The sequence below is a fragment of the Balearica regulorum genome, chromosome 12, assembly GCF_011004875.1.
Source record: "Balearica regulorum gibbericeps isolate bBalReg1 chromosome 12, bBalReg1.pri, whole genome shotgun sequence".
Classification (NCBI taxonomy): domain Eukaryota; kingdom Metazoa; phylum Chordata; class Aves; order Gruiformes; family Gruidae; genus Balearica; species Balearica regulorum.
Genome location: NC_046195.1, coordinates 12,139,250 through 12,159,923, shown reverse-complemented (window position 1 = coordinate 12,159,923; position 20,674 = coordinate 12,139,250). Strand labels below are relative to the sequence as shown.

Here is a 20,674-nt window from a genome sequence, read left to right as displayed (position 1 = left end):
CTATTTACACCTGATACCTTCAAGTTCTTACTAGGTACCGATATCCACCCTTTAGATAAAAGATAGAGGTATCCTTTAAGATCTGCACTTCATTGAAGAATGCTGAGTGTTCAGACCTTTAACTATCTTTGCTAAAACGCTATTTTAGAAATGATCTTAAAAGTAAGAATTCTTATTTGATATTGAAAACACTGTAACCTTTATGTGACAAGTTTATGCATCTTCATTCAAATTCCTCTGCTTTTCTGGTTAGCACTGAAGGAAAACAGTTTATTCTCATGAGAAAGTAATTTCCTCTGAATTAAGTTCTTTTTTTCCCCCCCTCTGTGTTAAGAGTCAATCTTTTCAAGTGCCAGGCCTCTAAATGAAAGAGTTTTCCTGATGAAACAACCCATCTTGATAAGCTAGGATCTGCCTTCAAAACAGAATTGAAGAAAATCTCCCTTTTTAGGTCTGGAATGTAAGCAGTTACAGAATTTCACTGTCTGGAATGCTTGAGATTTACAAGCTAGCTTTCCTCAGCCAGGTATTGTGAAGTTATTTACAGAGCTCAAGTTTTAACACTTGGTAGTTTTATTTTTATATGAATTTTTACTAATTTTTTTCAAATTTTTATAATTAAATTCTGTGGTCCTATTTTATGTAAAACTATGAATTTAAATGTATGATGTTAAAAAGTTTTTTTAGAAATTTTGCTGTGTGTTTATAATCAAAGTTAATATAAATGTCAGGTTAAAAATCTCATGCAATTCCTTGAATATTTTCCCATCTGAGTTTCTGCTTTAAAGACAGTCTTAATCTTCAAAATTATTCTAACAGCACAGAAGTTAGGGTTTTTTTCTGCTAATAAATTCACCTGCTCACCGATTTTAGGTAAACATATGATTTAAATAACTGTTACCTTTTAAAACTCATCCAGTGATGTAAACAGTTAAATTTCTTTTTTGTTTGTTTTTAAATGTTATTTTTTAAAAAGTATTAGTTCTAAGTATGGATCTCAACTCTGATGATGATTCTTTCCCTAAGTTGCAGAAAAATCATCTAACTTATCACTTTCATTTTCTGCACATGTTAAATGTTATGAAATTATTATGTTTTTTAAAAACATAACATTAGTATTGAGGAGTTAGATTGCATTGGCTTATGAAGTATTTAGACTACTCGGATACTGGTCATTGAGTGCAGTGAAATACTGTTTTTCTCTTATTACTTTATTGATTTATCTTACATTTTGCTTCAGCTCATTCAAAAATAATATACATTTTTCTTCAAAAAGTAATTTAAAACAATGTATTTTAATAATTACTCGATTAATCATTAAGTAATCTGATTATTACAGATGCTATACACAGTGGTGTTTAAAGTTCTTGCAGGAGAACTAGAAGTTAAACCATATTGTACCATATCATGTCTTTTAAAGGTCATGGAAATTGTCCAATTGTCATTTTTTATGGTGTTATGGAATGTATTTACACCATTTTGCATACTTTAATGACATATAAGTTATTATAAACCATGAGGCAAATGTGTAATTGTCCCCCTGACGTGTTTTCTGTAGTTGTTCAAAGTGGTTGAACTGCACTCTAAATGGCTGTTTTAAGAAAAATAACTTTCATTTGGAATCACAGACTCATTTGGGTTGGAATTGTGCTGCAGGTCTCTTGTCCAATCTGCTGCTCAAAGTAGGGCCTACACTGATTTTAGACTAATTTGCTTAGGGTTTTGTCCAGTCAGGTCTTGAAAACCTCTGAGAATGGAGATTCTTCTATGAGATTCCCCAGATGAGATTAGCTCATTTCTGTGTCACAGAGTATTTATCAGCACTAATACAAAAGATAAGTAAGTAAGTAGAACCTTGTTAATTAAAGAGCCTGCATAATGGGGCAGTTTCTGGGAAATGTGAATGGTTATTGAAGGTGACTAAATAGAATGATTATTTAAACCACAAGAGCTTGTTTTTCAGTTCTAAACCACAGTCTATTTACACTTTGTAGTATCTGTGGTAAACAGAAAAAAGCTAGATGAAAGTCAATGCATCTGAAGGAAAAACAAGGAAATTACAATTGAGAGTGGCTTTTATGGCTCACTTTGTTTGGATTCTCTTGAACCTTTAGTATTACAAAGATTTGTAATGAGCCATATCCAGACAGGTATATCTGTTTCTTTTCATATGAACCTGTTTTCCTCCTAAATGGTATATTGCATGATTGATGTTAAGATTGGATTGTGATGTAATTGGTATAAAAGGCTTTTGTGAAGTTTTCTGACATCTATTGGAATAATGCCTGTTCAAATCTAATAGATTTTTTTTTTTATGCTTTTAATAGTTTGCTACTGTAGATCATCACTATAAATTTTCTGGTTATTATTCTCTGATTTTAGCACTAAACTGATTTTCTTGGAGACAGCTGAAAAGAAATATATTTTATTTCAGAAGAGATTTTCCAAGTTATACATTGATAAATGCTCAACTAGGTTGATCTGGTCTTGCTTTTCTATTCACCTTTTCCATTACATACTGGAATAGAACATCCTAGGATATGTTCTAAACTTTAAATCTGTTTGAATATTAAAATTTCAGAAGAAGTGAAAGAGAAAGCATAAAAGAAAGGGAAAATACTGATTTTTCTTGAATACAACCCCTCCTCTGCTAAGTCAACATAAGAATGCTATCGCCACTTATAAGGCCATATGACTATGCTACAATGATTGTATCATTTGCACTCAGGTGTCTTTTTGTGAACTATTCACTCATAGGATGCATTTCAGATATGACAGCTGTAAAACATAAAGCAGCCTTGGCTTACCTGATAATGATGGTAAATCATTAGATAAAGCACATCGTAGTAAAGGCTAGTTACCATTGGGATCAGGACTTGTTTGACTGTATTCCTGTATTCTTGAACTACATAATAAAAAGATCTTTAGAAGAGGTTGTCTGTATCTGGATTTAATTTTAAGCTTTTTTGGCATATATATTGATATATTAATGTGCATGTTCAAATTTTAATTCAAACTTCAGTAAAGCTTTTAAGCACAAAAATCTTGATGAGATTTTGTTCTCTTAATTTTCATTTCAAAGCTTCAACTAACCTAGTTTAGATCTAGAAACTTTTGCTAGTATGTTAATGTTGATCATGAGTGTGAACTTTGTTTCAGGGTTTATATATTCACAGAAAGTAGTGCAGACAGTTATCAGCAAAAAAGTTTCTTTGATAGTACAGTCTATTGTGTTTGGTGAACAAGTAATAGCTAAACTAGCAAAAGCACACTGAAGGTTTACTGGTATAGTTGTATTGACAGATTTTTCTGCACAGACCCATTTATTTCTACACTTTGATGTTTGATATTAGCAAGTCAAAAATCATAAATTATTTCCAAATTATAGTATTTGTTGAACAAGTATTTTTTTAAAAAAGAAATATTCATTAAAGAGAATTGTTGCCATTTTCTGTGAGTGATGTTATAAAAAATATATCTCATGTAGGAAGAAACAGTGGACTCTAGACACTTATAATGAAAAGTAGAGCACTTAAGTAATTTAAGTAATTAACTTGACTCCACCTCAGTCATCTAGCAGCTGACTGAGAAAACTTATTTATATTTCTAACTGTTATCACAATACTGAGAAAACTTGTAGGCAAACTGAACAGAATGAAATGATATAATGTATTAGTCATGTAGGGCTTAGTTGAACACTTCAATAGCTAGAAAATTAAGATATCTTTTCTTCATCAGGTCCCATTGATTTTGGCTGAAGTTTCAAACTAGTTGTATAGGCTCTTACATATTTCTGTATCTGTGAGTGTACATTCTACCATCTGAGGATTATTTCAGTACCTGATGGAACTGTAACCTTCTTTTACCTGGTGTAACTCTGAGCATGCTATTAAATTCAATCAGCAAGAGTATGTGGCAAAGATTTTTTATATTTTTGCATTGTTTCTTTTGAGATGTCCGTTGTGCGATTTGCTGCAGGCTGTCATTTTTGTCTGCCATCCAATGTATGTTGGCAAGAGGGTTGTGTACTAGTCTTTGTGTCTGGTCACAGAAAAAAATTCATGCATCTCAGCCAGACCATTTTGTTATTCCTTTAGAATTAAAAGCATATGAAACAGATGCAGCTTCATAAGTTTTTTTTTTTTATAAATAACATTTAAATAACTTAGAACAATAAAGTTCAAATACAACTTAAAATAAAGTTTAATGCTGTAACAACAGAAAAAGCATGTATAAGGATGGAAAAACAATATTGAAAGCTGTATGCCCTAACAGGAATTATACAAAATATAGGATATGTTACATAAAAAACCTTAGTATGTCTGAATTTTTGCTTCATCGTTATATAAAATGTTAATTTGTGAAGAGTGAGATGAAGTACATTATGTATTCCTATTCTTATTTTACATACACTATTTGAAACATCTTTTAGAGCAGCATTAGGTATTTGTTTAATAGATAGGAACATTTTGTAGTAGAGTAAACTTATTTTTTCCAAACTAACTCTTTTATCTGAATACAACAATAAACATTTACAAGATTATATACTTTTTTTCTGATCATATAGTTTATGTATAGGATATCAGTTTTGGGGGGAAGTATTTAAAATACTGCTCAGTCTCCACATTTACTATTGACTTGATAATCTGACAACTCATTCCAGCAGCCTTAAAGTCTGACATATTTTACACAACATTATCATCTGCTTATTATTATTATAGCAGCCATATTTAAGAAGCAGATAGGTTTTTTTAAATAAAATATTATCAGATAATCAAGTCATGACTTATTCTTCAGGGTAAATTAATTTAAGAAACTACCCAGTTACAATGACTAAGATAATGATTGTACAACTCTTTAGAATTTTTTACAACTTTTAGTTAGTAAATCTGGTTTTGTGTATATTTTCAAATCTTTTTCATGTAGTCTCTTAAAAATAAACATAAATGCGCAAGTCCAGCTTGTTCAGTTTCTCAGTAGTATTCCAGCCTCTCTTGATATCTTGTCAAATAGTCGTCTTAAAAATAATCTTCCTGCTGGAACTAGTTCTTTATAGATCATTTGTGATTAGGATATTGCCAGAGGAAGAAAGTGGGATGCTCTATGTTCTTTCTTTGTTTTTTTACCTTTCATGGGGACCCCTTTGTGGTTTAATGTAACAAACATCTCCTTTCCTTTGTGAGTCCATTTTGCGGAAGCATATGTGTTATAATGGTTTTCTTCAATCAGTTCTATGAAGTTGCAGTCCTCATTGCATACTTTCTGTTGAGAGTAAATAATAAAATAGAGTAAAATAAGTACGAGAGTTTTAAAAAATACTTAGATTAGGGAAGATGGGAGAAGAACATGCATTATAAATCTCACATATTATTAATATTTTTAATAAATAAATTTGACTTCTGAAATCTGAGTATTGAATATATTAGCTTTGTCTATTCCCCCTTAGTATGACACATTTTCAAAAAGTATATCTCTCTAATCACTGAATTTAATAAATGGACATAAAAGTCTAGTATGAGATGTATAGTATATGTACAGGATACATTGTAATTTCTTAGGAATCTATTTTATACAAACTATACAAATGCTACATCTAAAAATACATATCTTTAAGATTGTACATGGTGATTGTACACACAAGAGAAGTTTGCATCCATACCTTTCCATAGAGTCTTCCTGACTTGTTCATTGCCAGAAAGTATTCACTTTCCACTCCTTTGATTGCCACTATTCCAACTGCCACTGTTCGGATTTCTAGAATACCTGCAAAGGCACACAGTAAGGGTTGTAAAAAGGTTGGTTGTTCTCCATTCAACTTAGAAGGTTTAGTTAAACTAATATTCTGTAATACTTCAGTGTTTATTGAAAATCTGCAGCAATTGTTCTTAGAAAACAGAAATATTATATATTTATTCATGTGAAGAAAGGGCTAGACTTTAAAAATCATCTGTATGTGATCACATCTGCACACAACCACTTAAAATTGTATGGTGATAATGAAGTTGTGAAATTATAGTGTAAAGTAATTTTTCTATTTTCAAAGAATCAGCATATCTTAGAATTTATCAGGTTCAGGGTTTCATTTGGAAGAATTACATACATTGCCATCAAGGTTCACAGAATTTGTGTAAAGCCTTTATTTTGAAGACTTGTATAGCAGTATCATCTCCTTGAAAGAGTGTAAACCTTAGAACTTGCGAGTGATAGAAAACAGACCACAGTGTCTTAAATAAGATAAAGTATTTGCTTGACCTTTGTATGCTTTTATGGCTGATCGGAGCTGTAAAGATATGTGTATTTGAAAATCATTAAAAGCTGCTCTGAGAACTTACTTATTCAAAACCAGAAAACATTTAGAATTGTTTTCTATAAATTACTTTATTTTCATCTCGCTGATGTATATCTGCAATAGCTTTCTGTAGTCACTATGATACATTTAAGTTACCTGCAACATAAAAAATATTCTTATGGTAATTAAAAAAAAAACCACAGCTGAGCAAAGGCAGGAGGATGGTGCAAGTTATCAAGGAACACCAGGTTGTTTCCAAGTATTGTTATTGTTGTTTTAAACCATAGTGTTATACTTCTGAGTTTGAGCCGTTTTCTTCCACATTGAGTCACATACAGAACTACGTGCAGCAGCATCTGTACTGTGACTCGTTCTCCAAAATGAGGTCTTTCAAAGCCAGCCAACTCTAGGCAAATTCCAATAGCTAAGCATGGGGGAGAGAAGCGAGGGAGGGGGAGAGAGAGGCTTGTGTTAGATTGCCACCCAAAAGATGACCTTCCTCTTGAACAAAACATTTCCTTTTGTGTGCTTTCAAGTTTGTATTGATTCTTCACAGCCACCACATGTGATAATAATTTTTCATTTTTTTCAGAAAGGCATGAAATATCTGTGATATTTCTCCTTCCCTATACTTTTTTTTATATCCTGATGGTCTTTGCTTTCTTCCTTGATATTACTGATGTATTGGTCCTGGCTTGTCATTGCTTACTTTTTTCTTCCTGTTTTCCCTACCAGTAGATCAGTTACCTCTTCTCATGGTATGTGCCCTGCTGGGCATTCATCTCTGAACCCTTATATTTCTGTACTTCTCTATAATGCTAAGCCAACTTTAAGTAAAGCTTTCAGAATTGTTTGACAAGTTCCACTCTGCTGCAGGCCTAGCAACAATTCTTACAAAGGGTAATTTCTAACTGAAACTTACAAAAATTATATTAACTTTAATTTAAATTTCACTTTAGAAAAACCACAGTGAGGCTGAAAAACAGATGAACATCTGCATCTAGCCAAACAAAGAACGTAACAGTGGAAGGGATCTCTGGGTCATCAAGTCCAGTGCTCTGTTAGCCTGGGAATTGCATCAGATAATTCTCTTTTCATAAACTTTGCCAATACTAAATTGGAGTTGTTATTTCTTTGCCCCTAGTGTTTCCGCCAAAGGCTGTTCCAAAGTTTGATTTATTTTAATGGCTAGAGACTCTGAGTAATTTGCAATCTGCATTTTTTCAGCGACAGCTTATATCCATTTATTCTTCTGCCTGTGCTGGCCATTAACTTGAGGAGAGTTTTTTTTTTTAAAAAAACCTATGTTTGAGTGTTCTATTTATACCAAATTAAAAAAATGAAAGATTCAAAATTACTTTTTAAATCAAGTTATGCTAATAGGAATTGAGATTTCCTTGAGTAAGCCGATGTTGGCTGAAGTTACAGTAGTAAGAAATACTACTACTTTTAAAAAGGACATGCTGAAAGCATTTGTCCAAGGCAATATTATTATTAGAATTTTTACATTATTTTTAGATTTTTTTTTTTCTGATGTAGATGGTGACATTCATACTAACTTGTAGGAATTATTTTATTTTAGTTTTGGGTACTTGTTTTTCTATTTTATTCTCAGTTGAGACATAAATGTCTTTCATGTGGAAACTTTATTCATACAGAATTTGGCATAGGATAGAAATTGGGGATGTAAAAATGTTTTATAAGCCTCCTGAATAGCAAATCTGAATGGCAAAATAAAATGTTATCTATCAAAGTTAGATTCTACTTATAATTTACAAGGGCACTATGTGTGATAAATTTATTATATTCGGATCTTTACATGGCTTTTCATCTTGTTAAAATCCCTTTGTTCATAAAAAGCAATGCATTTTAATTAACGACAGATAAATTGAGATTCATAAATTATTATGCAGATAACAGAATTAGGGCTAACTCTCACATAAATAACATCTGACACCCTGACTCAGAGGTGATATGAAATCCAAACAAAGTTTTAAGTCTTTGAATGGCACTTTTCTAAACATACTCCATCTGTGCATCTCTCCATAAAGTTTAGTGAGGGAACACCACATGAACTCTCCAATAACTGTGTCACGTTAAAAATGTTGTAATATTAGCAACGTTAAAGAGAAAGAAAAAAGACCACCGAGAGTTCAGTGGAAACAGAGCTTGTGTATTCTTGGTTCTTTGCTCAGAACATGTCTGTCTCAGAATTAAATGGCCTATGATAAACTGCATGTACTCATTTTTCTGTTCCCAGTTCTAGATCATGTCTCATCTGTTCTGATCTATCTTAATGAATCCCCAAAAGAGAAACAAAGCATGCATTTTTCCCTTCCAGCAAGGCATTTATGTGATTTAGGTCTCTGAGGCAGCATCTCACATGCACTTTTGTATTTGATGTGCAAGTGAATTTGAATCATCACTGAGTTCCACTCTCTATATTAAGGCGTTCCTTAAGCAATAAGACAGCATACTGTATGCTCCCTTTTCTTCTTCTGGAGGCTGTGCCTCAGTAATTCTTCTGTTCATTTCAGAAATGTGGTATTGCTGCAATTCATTGCATATTTTTTCTTTAAATTAAATTATATAGGAAATGGAAATACTATGTTTAGCAAACCAGGAAAAGTAAGATATTACTATGTAGTTAGAACTGTGATAGCTGATTTTAGCTGAGAATTTGATTTATGATCTTTCAGTATATAATCTTTTGTATGGAACTCACTCGTTAGTTACAAAGTATCGTGCACATACATTAATTTAAAATTTCTTCCTTTATGTACATAAACTATGGAAAGAGACTGTTAAGGTTGAGAAGTCATACACTGACAGTTTATTACTTTATCAGTGTCAGCATTGCAGTTGTATCACATGCTTAAGTTTAGTATCCAGTATCAGAGGTCTCTCTCATAGACTAGGAAGAATGATTTTTGAGTAATATTCAATTTAATACAGACAGAGATTTCAGTACTTTAACTGTTTTACATGATGCTTCTGAACATACAGGGTTTATAAGGTGACCAGCTTTTTCCTGCACGCCTATTATGCCCTGCACAAGGGCACAGAGCACAAGTTATTTTATGAACTAGTTAATGGAATCTTTAACGCTTATAAACAACATAATCTCACTGTGAAAACAACTAAATGACTTTTCTATTTTTTTAATACTCAGCTTGATATATAAACACTCAACACAAACGTTGAGGTTAAAGAGACGTGGATAATGGAAATCACTATGTCTTCCAATTATAATTTTATAAGATATTTAAATATGAAAGTGAGCTTTTCTATTATATCATAATTATAGCACCAAAGCAGAAATTCCTAAAGGATATACCAAAGAAAAAAATAACAAATCCATAAAATAAATTGGTTTTTTTTCCTCTTTATTTCATTTCTTTTCAGTATCTCTATTAAGTCAAGATGTCACATTGTATTACACTATATGACATTATAGTCATATTGTTCTGTCTATTTTGTATGTGTTCCTGGTACACAGTCACTGTAAGAGAAATCACAGAATGATAAACAGACACTAGGATGTGTTGTTACAGATAGGAACCTAAGCTATCAGTAGATGTTAAGAGGTAATAAAACAGTTCAACCAGAATTTCAGCCAACTGCAGATATTTGGTATTTCTTCTATACTTTCTGTAATCATCTGCTACTGGCAATTTTTGCCAACAGGATGTCAGGCTACATTAAATTTGGATCTGAGTGGATATGACTATCCTTATGCTCTTAGTGTATGTGGATTGTTACACAATTGTGAGTGTTACATTCAGCCATGTCTGTGAATGTGATCTTTTTAGTTTGTTGTTGTTTTGTTGTTTTGGTTGTGGTTTTTTTTTTTTTAAATCTTCTTTTTTCTCTTCTCTTTCATTTTGAAATTCTGCATAATTGCAATGTCTTTAATAAGACTAGCCAGGAACAACATTTGGTGTACTGGAAAGTAATCCAATGATCTCATTTTTCTATAAATGCAGGAAGAGCTTTGCTTCTGAGTAATTGATGGTATTCAAATCAACAACAAAACAGTAGTATACTCTAAAGACTAGCTTTATAAGAATGGTAACCTGAGTTAAGCAAAACTCATCAAAGCTAAAGAGTGTCTTTTCTAGTATACGATTTTTGACTGCCTTTAAGACATGAACTGAATTAAAATGGTTTAGTTTTGTTGCTGCTCTACTGTGAACCCAAGTGTAGCTGACCTTCAAGTCTTCATGCTAATTCTTATTAGCTGATTCATTGGAAGGAGATAAATCTCTATATCTGTAGAAAAATGGTAATAGATGTAAATCTACTATATTGCATTATATTTATAGGCCATTTCATACATAAAGGCAAAAATTCTGTCCTCATTGAAGTGAATAGTAGGATTTCAAGAAACTCAGTAAAGCCAGGGTTTTATCACTAAGGTAGTTCCTTCAGTGAGGCAGGAGAGGTATAGTAAGCTAAAATCTACAGTCAGAAATTCTATTAAGGAAAACAACTTCTCAGTCTAACAGTATACCATTTCTTGTCTTATTTTAGCAAGTCCATTCTCATGTGCTTCCTTTTGAAGTAAAAAGTTCTAATCTTTTCAATCTCTATTAATGAAAAGGAAAAAGTTACCAAGCTAGGATGGGAAAGAGAAAATTCTTATATGTGGATCATTTCATTTAAATACTCTTTTAGTACTCTAATAATTTCAAATTATTTTAAAGACATGCTTAAGTTGATAAGATGCTGATGATGAGAAGTTCAGAAGGCTAAACTTCAACAAGGTCTTAAATAGCCTCAGTTTAAAAATGAATATATAAACTATATTTTTCAGTTACTTTATCTAGAGCATCCACATAAAAGTTCAGAAGAGGTTTAAGAGAAGACTAGAATATACCACAAAGTAACTGGGAAAGAAATCAGGTTAAAGCCAGAAAGAGAAAAAAAAAACACCTGAAAATGGGCATACAAAACTGAAAACAACTGTGATTTCTATAAAATCAGCATGAAATTCCAAACAATTTTATATGGTTACATGGTCAGTGTGTCAAATATAGCTTAAAATTTCTGTAGTGAATGTAGTTTCCTACAGAGCTGAAATTCCGTCCAGTGTACGTAAAAGACACTCAGCTGAGATGGGCTGTAGTTTCTCTTTAGAAGAAGATGACTATGGATGCTGGCAGCTATATTTTTAACCACTGGATGCAAATTAAATAACAGACAGTTGATGTAAAATCCAGTAGAGAAAAACCCGACGAAACAAAACAACCTTTTAGGTTGACACAACAGTTTTAGTGGGTGAAATATATATATATATATATCGGGTTTTGGAGACAATTTACATAATAATGAGGTGAGTTTCCTGGCATTCTGGTCTAGAATGACAGTTGCTCAGTACTTTACAAGTAGATGCTTTTATGTCTGGACTTATTCCATGACTGTGGCCTAGAAGACAGGACAATACCTCAGGCTGGAAATTTATGTAGAAAAGTTGGCATTTAGCTACATCATTGGTACAAACTTGAGCGTTCTCATGTGAGAGAATTCTTTCCTGGCAAGTGGCATTTGATAATTTTGGTTATAATAATCTGATACTAAGTATCTTTTTCTGATGTAATTAATATATTCACATTAACATTTTCATCTTCTTTTTTTTTTTTTGGTTAAACTTTTTTTGCATTTACTGTACAGTATTACTGTGAGATTTTATTTGTTTTAACAAATCTTGGCTTTTATTGCTACACAATCTGTTTACGGACTATATTAAATTAATTTCTAACTCTGTGCAGACATAGCTGAATAGGCTGAGTTTCTTTGTGTTTGCCCATAATATCCTCAAATAACAGTATCCTATCTATTCTAAAGTAGTGAGAGCCTTGTGATTTAGCAAAGTTGGGGCATTTTGTCTTTAATCATTTTGCAGCCAAGTGGCTGAAAGAGCAATTGCAATTCTTGCTTGAGAGCTGCAAGGAAACCAGTAAGTGCAACACATTACTGAAGACCCAGGAGGTGGTAACAACCTGTCACTGGGTCCTTGGAAGAGAAGAGAGAGGAGAACCACTGAGCTAGATATCTTTTCACATGCTAGGGAACTGCCTCAGTATGTCAGGTGATAAGATTGTTCAGGAAGATTTCAATTTTAAAGAGGTTTTAAAGTACACATTGTGTTCAGCCCCTGATCAGTGGGCTGTTTTTCCAAACATTTCATATGTTCCTGATATCCCCTCAATACCTATCTCATAATGTCACGCTCTTGGATTTGTTAGTATCAGAGTTTCTGTAGACATTAATTCAAAGAGAAATCTTGTCATCCATTACATTTTTCATCAAGGCTGACAGCAATTCATCCCAGTATTTTTCTCTTCTGTCAGGTACGTACGTTATGAGAAAATAATGAGCAGCGGGTCTGTCTTGGAGCCGGCTGGCATTAGCTCTATCAGACACAGGGGAAGCTTCTAGCAGCTTCTCGCAGACGCCACCCCTGTAGCCCCCCCGCTACCAAAACCTTGCTACGCAAACCCGATACAAAGGGTAAGGTGGAAACGGCTAAGACGACTTCTGTAGTCTTCTAAATGCTGGAAAGAAGGGAAGAAGAAGAAAATGAAAGGAAAAGTATGGGTTTCAAGGAAAGAAAAGCAAAAGCAAACGTCCAGAAGCTAGTTATTATTTTACATTCTTATTATTTCCTTTTTAAAAAATAGCTAACAAATAATATACCCAATGCTGATTTTTAAAATATTCTAAATGCTTTGCAATACCAAATTTTGTGTGATATTTACAGCACTTTATTTCTTGTGGCCTCTCTGTGTACTGAAGTTGAAAAAAAAAAGCCCGTGGCTGATTTTTAGGGGTAGGGAGGCTGGCACTGACAGTTAAGCATTTGTGAGGAATGTGTTTGTGAAACATCCTTTCCTAGGCAGAATTGTCTCAAGATAAAGTATGTGGAATCTCAAATAGGGAAAGCGGGGACAGAAGAGACTTGGATGAAGAATAAGTCAAACCAAAATGAAATGTCTAAATTTCACTAACTTGTGTTTCTAATTAATTAAATTTGGAGCACATATTTATGAATTCAAGTGACCTTTGCAGATGATTGAAGGCCAAGAAAAATGCTCTCATCATTGCTTACAAGACAGTGTTTAATGGTATATAATGCAATTTGGTTTTTTGTTCTGGGATTTAATGGTGTTAATGTTTGTGCCTCTTAAAGCAAGAAATTACATATCATGATGGGCAATCATATAGTATTTTGGAAAAGTTTCATGGTGTTCTTAGCGCATGGGTGCATTTGGTGGGCCGGCACAGTAAATACATTCATTAGCTGGCTTATTACACTTGAAATGTTTTTCCAGAGGAGTCTATCAATATTTGTTTTCTGAAGGTAAATGAATACTTTCAGTGGATAGTTTTGTAAGTCATTGGTTTCAGGAAACATTACTCCTTTCTATCTCTTTTTAAAAAATAGTGTGTATATTGTGAAGTATCTGTGCTTAAGTTATTTTGATTCTTAATGATATTTTAAAATGGATGCATCTTAAAGTTCATTTTTAGGTAGAGCACTTTCTGCACTCATTCTCTCTCAAAATAAAATCTAATGGTAAAAATTTATTGCAAATAAAGATATTAATTTCAGAGATACTGTAATAGAATTTAATTCTTTTTTTACCCTTCCCCATTATTAAATGACAATTGATAGAATATAGAATTTGCATTTGTATTTTGTACTCTCCTTAGCAAGAAGGCGAGAGTTTCCCAGATGGTACCTCACAGAACTTATGTTCATAAGCTTTGTAAGTAGAAATAGATATAGAAGTATATCAGAGAATCATTTAGGTTGGAAAAGAACTTTAAGATCAATGAGTCCAACCATATTATAATAGTTTTCAAAGCAGAGATGAGATTGTCTCCACCCCAGGAATTTTCTGCCTATGGATATGATTTTAATAAACCATTGATTATGGTAACAGGAAACAAGCTGGTACATACATTCACTGTCATTTTCTTTTTTTAACTGTCATGTATTTACTTCTTGTGATACTCAGAACTTGGATTTATGGCATAAACACATATAAAATATGTTGTTATTTACAGCGCAGACCAATATGAAAGGCTAAAAGAGCTTTTATTTAGAGGCTTTGTGCTGTATCCATGAGTGCATTTGCTGTGCATGTGTAGACTATCTGAAGCACTCTGGATATGAATATGACTGTAAAAATGATCTGCACATAAACAATGGATCTGTCAGGGATTTTCAGTGGAATAGTTGAAGCTACTGCTTCAGTGAGGTGCCAGACATCTGGATGTCATGGACAAATATTCAAAGCACTCAAAACTCCTGGTTTTGTCCTGTGTCTAATTTCCAAGCAGGAAAAATTGTAGTTGTCTGAGCAAACATGATTAATGATAGAGAGATATTCCTTGAGGACTTGATGCAGCATATTGTTCAAGCATCCTCAAGTAGCAGAATTTGCTTAAAAGATTTAGTCCCGGTGCAGAACATGTTTGATTAAGCATAAGTAGCTGATGTTTGATTAACTTTTTGCAATTCATTGGGCATAAAAACAGTAGGCATACTATATTAAAAAAATCAACTAGTTGCTAAACAGAAGTCCATCAAAGTATTTTTGTACTTTGGTGGATTTTCATTTATTGATAATTTTAAAGATTCCTTACTTGACATTATATTATCCATAAATTTCTCCATTGTTTGCCAGTCCTACAAACTGATTATTGCTAAATAGAACAACTTTATAATAAGCCATTGTCCTGGTGGTATTCAACAGCTGACAGATAAGTTAGTTATGGAGATTGAGCCATGTCAAGGTTTCTGAAAGAAACTGCTGACTTGATAACTCTGTGAGGATAGTATAAAAAACGCAAGATGAGAACCAAAAAGAGAGAAGGTACAACAGGGAACTAAAACGACTGTTTAGAAATGCTGTTATTTTACTTACGAGATCTGTTCTTTGCATGTGTACTTGAACTTGTGGGTGTTTGCCTTTATGACAGAAAAGGAAGGAGTAAGCTATGTTCCATTCTAAGTCTGCATTGTTCAAAGTGTTTACACAGTTTCACATGCATCATTGAAGGTATAATCTGGCCTTCTGAATATGTATTACTGGTACCACAGCATGAAAAGAAAAGTCTGGTTTGAACTTCCAGATTGATGTTTAGGAAATACACCTTTCTTTTTACTTACAAACTTAACACATTTGATCTGCAATGGGAAATATTAAAAGCCATAATACTTTTTCTAGTTACCTTTCAAAGTGAATAAATGTAAAGCATGCTTTTCAGTTTGCAACACTCAGTAAAGCTTACCTCCACTAATTACTGTAGTGAGCATTTCTGTGACCATATTGCAATGAATTATTGCTGAAAAGAAATAGCTTAGAATTCCTGACTGTTTTTCCTTGTTGTACAACCTGTTTGGCCTCAGTTTTTTATTAACTCTCTGCTAATGTTGGTGAGTTAGGTTTATGAACCAAATGCTTCATTCTTCATTGTACATGGTAGTGTAATAAGAATTGGTCTAGGATATTTTGACTCTAAATTGCCTTCTCTCCTTCTGTGTATGTCTCTTTGGAACTTTAGCACTTTGGACCACTGTCTTTCCAATATTTCTTTTGATTTGATCTTCAAAACCAAAAAGCTGTGACATTTTTCACTGAAGTAGATTGTAGAACTGTGGAACTTTTCAGTTTAGAGGTCTGACTTGTGAACAGCACTGTATAGTAACAACTAAATAACATGCTGCTCCAAGCAGTCATTCACTTGTGAATTTCTCATTAAACTTATTAGAACCCTTCACTTTGCTGATCTCCACTGTGCATTTCATATAAATATTTTCTTGATTAGCCTCTTGCACAGCACGTGGTCATTTCTCATTTTTGCAGGAAACTACATATCCCTCCAATAAAAATTGCCTTGGAGCTAAACATATGGTTGTAATGAAAAATAATATTATTTTTTAGAATAGTGTCATGTAAAATCCAAGACTTAATCCTCAGTCTGAAAAAAAAAAGTACTCTTTTATTACAGCATTAATAATTTACTGATATTAAAAATGGAAAAAAAGAGTGGAATGACCGTTTACAAAATATAACTGTTTCCGAGCAGTAAGAAAATGAATGATTTAATAGTTTAAAGCTAAACTTGTACAACACTTTCCCTACAGCTCAGATGAGGATATTTCTAGTATTTAAATCTTTTGTGCCAAGTTCACTAGAATAAATGATCTTTTCAAGCTTTGCAGACTTTTAGAATCTAGCTTCAAAATAGCAAATTAAATGTAAAATGCTGCTAATTAACCTTTTCACAGCAAAATAAGAGACATCCATTCAGTGGTGCAGAACTTCCCACATTTAGAGTTTCAGTGCCTACAGCTATTTTGCTTATCTGAAACTTGGAAAATTCCACATAGGACCAGAGCATCCTGTCTCTCCAAATTCTTCCATAGTGCACAAATCTTTAAATATATTCATTTGTTTTTTGATATTTATTACTATGCTATTTTGTGTTTTCATCTAGTAAAGATGGCGTCTTACCCCAGCATCATTGCTGATTAAATTTCCTGGGTAGAATTAGTAATCGTAGTTGATGTAAAATTAGTCATGTCATTTCTATGGAAGACCTTTTCTTCTGTTTTTCTAAGGAAAACAGGAGTGCATATTCACATACATTTTCTGTGTGAGAGAAATTGAATGATTCATTATCTGAACTGTGTTCTGAAGAACTTCAGTTCCAAGTGCATTTTATGTGCTGTTGTGGCTTATCACCTGTATAAGCCAGCTGCAGGCAGTTGCAAAGATGGCATAAATATGGCATTGGGTGCTGGACTTACTCAGATAAAGGGGGCAAAAATACATCTAAAACAGAACCTCTCCTTGTTTATATGAAGTATTCCGTCACCCTTAAGGTCTAGCTGTTTTGTTCTGCTTATTGTACTGTCTCCAGCTGTTCCTGTGGCAATTTTTACCGTCTCTGAAACAGGCTTGACAGAAGGAATAGCAGAGCCGTATTCTGGGGACAAACTGAATCTAAGAACTGCCTTCCTGTTCTTTCAGGATAATTTAGAATTATACATCGTTGACAAATATTACTAACAGCAACCATTAAATGCTTATAGAATGATCATGACATTCTCAGTGCTGAAAACTGTATTATCAGTTTAAACATAAAGTAAAATGCATTTTTAATAGTGAAAATGTTCCCAGATGTAGCTAATAATTGACTGACTTAAAATGAGTAAAATTCAGAAAGCTGATGCATAAGAAAGAAGGTGGCTGCAGTATTCCAGAGCTTGAATACTTAGAGGCCTCTAGCATAGGAGCAAATAGCTTTAAATTGTTTGAAATTTTGGATAGTAAAATTTTGTTTCACAAAGTTAAGAGAGCATTTCATTCATAGACACCTCAAACCCTATTGCAAGAGATAGACATCTTTTCCCACTTTAAGTAGTTATGTGAAATGTAGGGCAAGCACTACCCAGCTGAATACATTTTAGTTTGATTTCCAAATCTGATCTGCTACTTGGTGCAGGAACAGCCAAAGCCAGACATCTAAATATATCAATTATACCGTCTGCAAGAACACGGGCAGGCAGGACGTAATTCCTTTCAAGGTACAAAATGCAAGAAGCTGCTAAGAAAATCATACTAACCCCTTGCTGCACCACAGAGTGGGAATTGATAGAAACCATCTGGCTCACTCTTTCTGCCTTCAGAACAGTACTGGACATATATTTACACGATATGGTCTCTCAAATTGTTCTGGTTTGCTGCTGACAAATAATTTAGATTTAGTTGAACTTTCAAAATCTGTGTTAGACCAAACACTGAAATATAAACTAATAGAAGGAGAAAATTAAACCCCCTCAAAATCAAAAACAGTCTAATCATTTAATCCAATTCTGATAAATAACTGATGTTTCTCCTGTCTCGCTCCGTATATAGATGAAAATGTGTCAATTATCCAACGAGCTTTTTTTTTCTTTTTTAAAATTACTTAGTAATTCCTTGTCTTAATTTTGCCTAGTGTTATTAATTTACTTCCAGTTACACTGGTTTTACCAGTCTAGAAGTTTTGTCTAAGATGAAAGCCTGACTTTAGGGAAATCAATAGAATATTTGCTATTACATACAGGCAACACTGTTAAAACTCTCTCTTTGTTTACATGATCGGATATAAATGTGTTACTGTCATCAAGTTAATCTTCATTTGTTTCTAGCTTTACAATTCCATATCAAAACTGAGAAAAACAGCAGCATCAGCAGCAGTGGAGAAAACTGTTCCTCCGATTCAGGACCAATTGCTATTACCAGAGCAAATATACTGTGGGAGCTGTAGCCAAATTTCTCTTTTATTTTGTATTTATTTGTATGATTTTTAATCTGCCTTTTAAAATTCAACTGAATTATCCAGTTTGAAAATTGGTGTGTGTGTGTGTTTGAGTTTTGACTTCGAATACTAGGATGCACAGGAAATCAGGTGTTAACGATTTGTGTTTGATGATACAAATATTTGTGCACACAGTTTTGCCCAAGTGCATAATATCAGGAAGTCAGTGAGAAAACTCTAGCAACTAGTGTTATGTAAATATTTTCTAGAGTCCATAGCCTTTCTGTGCTTTGCTTTTCTCAAGTGTTACATAGAAATAGTGTCCTAGCTTTTTAGTGAATGTTACTTGTACCCTAAAAGTAGAAAGGACTCTAGAACTGAGGGCTGCACACATTCCAGTGTGTTGTGATAGAATAATATAATGTTATCTTCTGAAGAGAAGTTATCAGTTATAGCTAAAATGTAGAGTCATGGAATAAAGATAACAAGACTGAACAGTTAACAGAGCTTAGGATTGGCCGAATTATATGAAAAGTTTCTTTAACCTTTTTTATTAACTTTAACACATTTTTATCGTGTGTTTTTTGGTTTGTACACAACCCAGTTTCCCATTGCTTTTGTTCTAATTTTTATATACCCATGTGTGAATCAGTGCAGTTATGTTTATTTCAATTAAATTATCATTGTTTACATCAGCTAAAGATATATAAAGGGGGTGTATAAAAGGGAAACTATGAAATTAGAAATCTGCCTTGGGTTGCTATGCATTGTTCCTTTGCATTATCCCCAATAACTCCACCTACAGGTGAGTTTAAAAGGAGGATTTTCATATATATCTAATGCTGCTTAACTCCACCTTTAGTTACTGAAACATTCTTAAAAACCTACCACTTAGTGAATTAGAAGGTCAAGTCTCTTAAAAAGATTTTTTAAGCATTTTGACAGAAATTGCCCTAAAACAAATTAAATAACATTAGTAAAAGCGGTATGCCATAACAGTCATCTGTCAATTAACCACAGAAAAGTATTTAAAATGTGATAGAAAATACTTCACTTTCTTTACTGACTAAGGAAAGTTTCTTGTGGCCCTGAACTGCAGAAGCAAGGACGCAAGCTCTCCTGTGCCTGTAAACTGCACTGGTTGCTTTTCTTGGCTCTCAGAGCATACAGGTATACTATATCACTATATGGTGACTGTTTATAATAAAGTTATCTGTGACCAGTCTGTTAAAGTATTTAATATCTTAAATTCAGATCCATCCTGGCAGCCATGTTATTATATTGGCAGAATTCCATATTTCCATCTCTGACAATCAAACAACCTGATTGATAGACTACAGTGCAGTGCGCTGGCATAAGCATAAAGACATACTTTTCTCTTGATCTTGAGACAAATGGAAGATTTCATACTACTCAGGCATTTGATAACAGCTTCAGACAGCGGCCTTTGGGAATGCTTCAGTTTTCAGTTTCTCTGCTACAAATCACATAATTCTTATTTTGCTTTTCTATATATTGATGTCACGAAGTTTTGATGAGCTCCATAGAGGTAATACATAAGCAATCTGTAGCAGAATATATGGACCCCTTTAAAATATGGAAAACAGCTGGTCTATGATTTGTAGATGTTTGAAAACATATATTTCAGCTAATGGGCTTTAACAAGGACCTTGGTCAAGCAGGAAAGGGTAAAATGTTCTCTGTAAGGAAGCAGAGTGACATGGTAGAGGTTTCTTCCATAGGTTCATAGGCTAAAAGGTTAGTGGTAATATTAGCCTATGAGCTGGGTAGCAGAAGCTATACGCGAAAATAAAGTGTTTGCAGCACTGTAATTTTTATTTTGTGGAGGATTTGCATTAAGCTTGTATAATTTTGTGATTGGCAGACTCAGTTTGCAGGCCTTTTTTGATTCTGCACTGTATTTATGATCATTTCTACTCTTTACAGTACTGTTCTCTCCTAGTGTTTGTAACATAAAAGTAAAAGTTAGTGTGTTAACACTGAACTCAGCAGGAAATTCTAGAACTGCCTTGAAGACCAGCACAGAGCTTGGTTGTAACCACA

General features: G+C 33.3%; 1 protein-coding gene across 4 annotated transcripts in view; it reads right to left on the bottom strand.

The window, feature by feature from the left end:
* Window positions 1-4,191: 4,191 nt before the first annotated feature.
* The window catches only part of FGF7 (fibroblast growth factor 7), a 36,233-nt gene continuing 19,750 nt past the window's right edge, over window positions 4,192-20,674 (bottom strand). For all 4 annotated transcript variants that reach the window (XM_075764726.1, XM_075764725.1, XM_010306880.2 and 1 more), the window contains 2 exons: window positions 5,660-5,763; window positions 4,192-5,262 (listed from right to left, as the gene is read on the bottom strand). In XM_075764726.1, coding sequence (XP_075620841.1) covers window positions 5,068-5,262; window positions 5,660-5,763 — 299 coding nt within the window. In that variant the 3' untranslated portion in view covers window positions 4,192-5,067. The remainder of the gene's footprint in view (window positions 5,263-5,659; window positions 5,764-20,674) is intronic.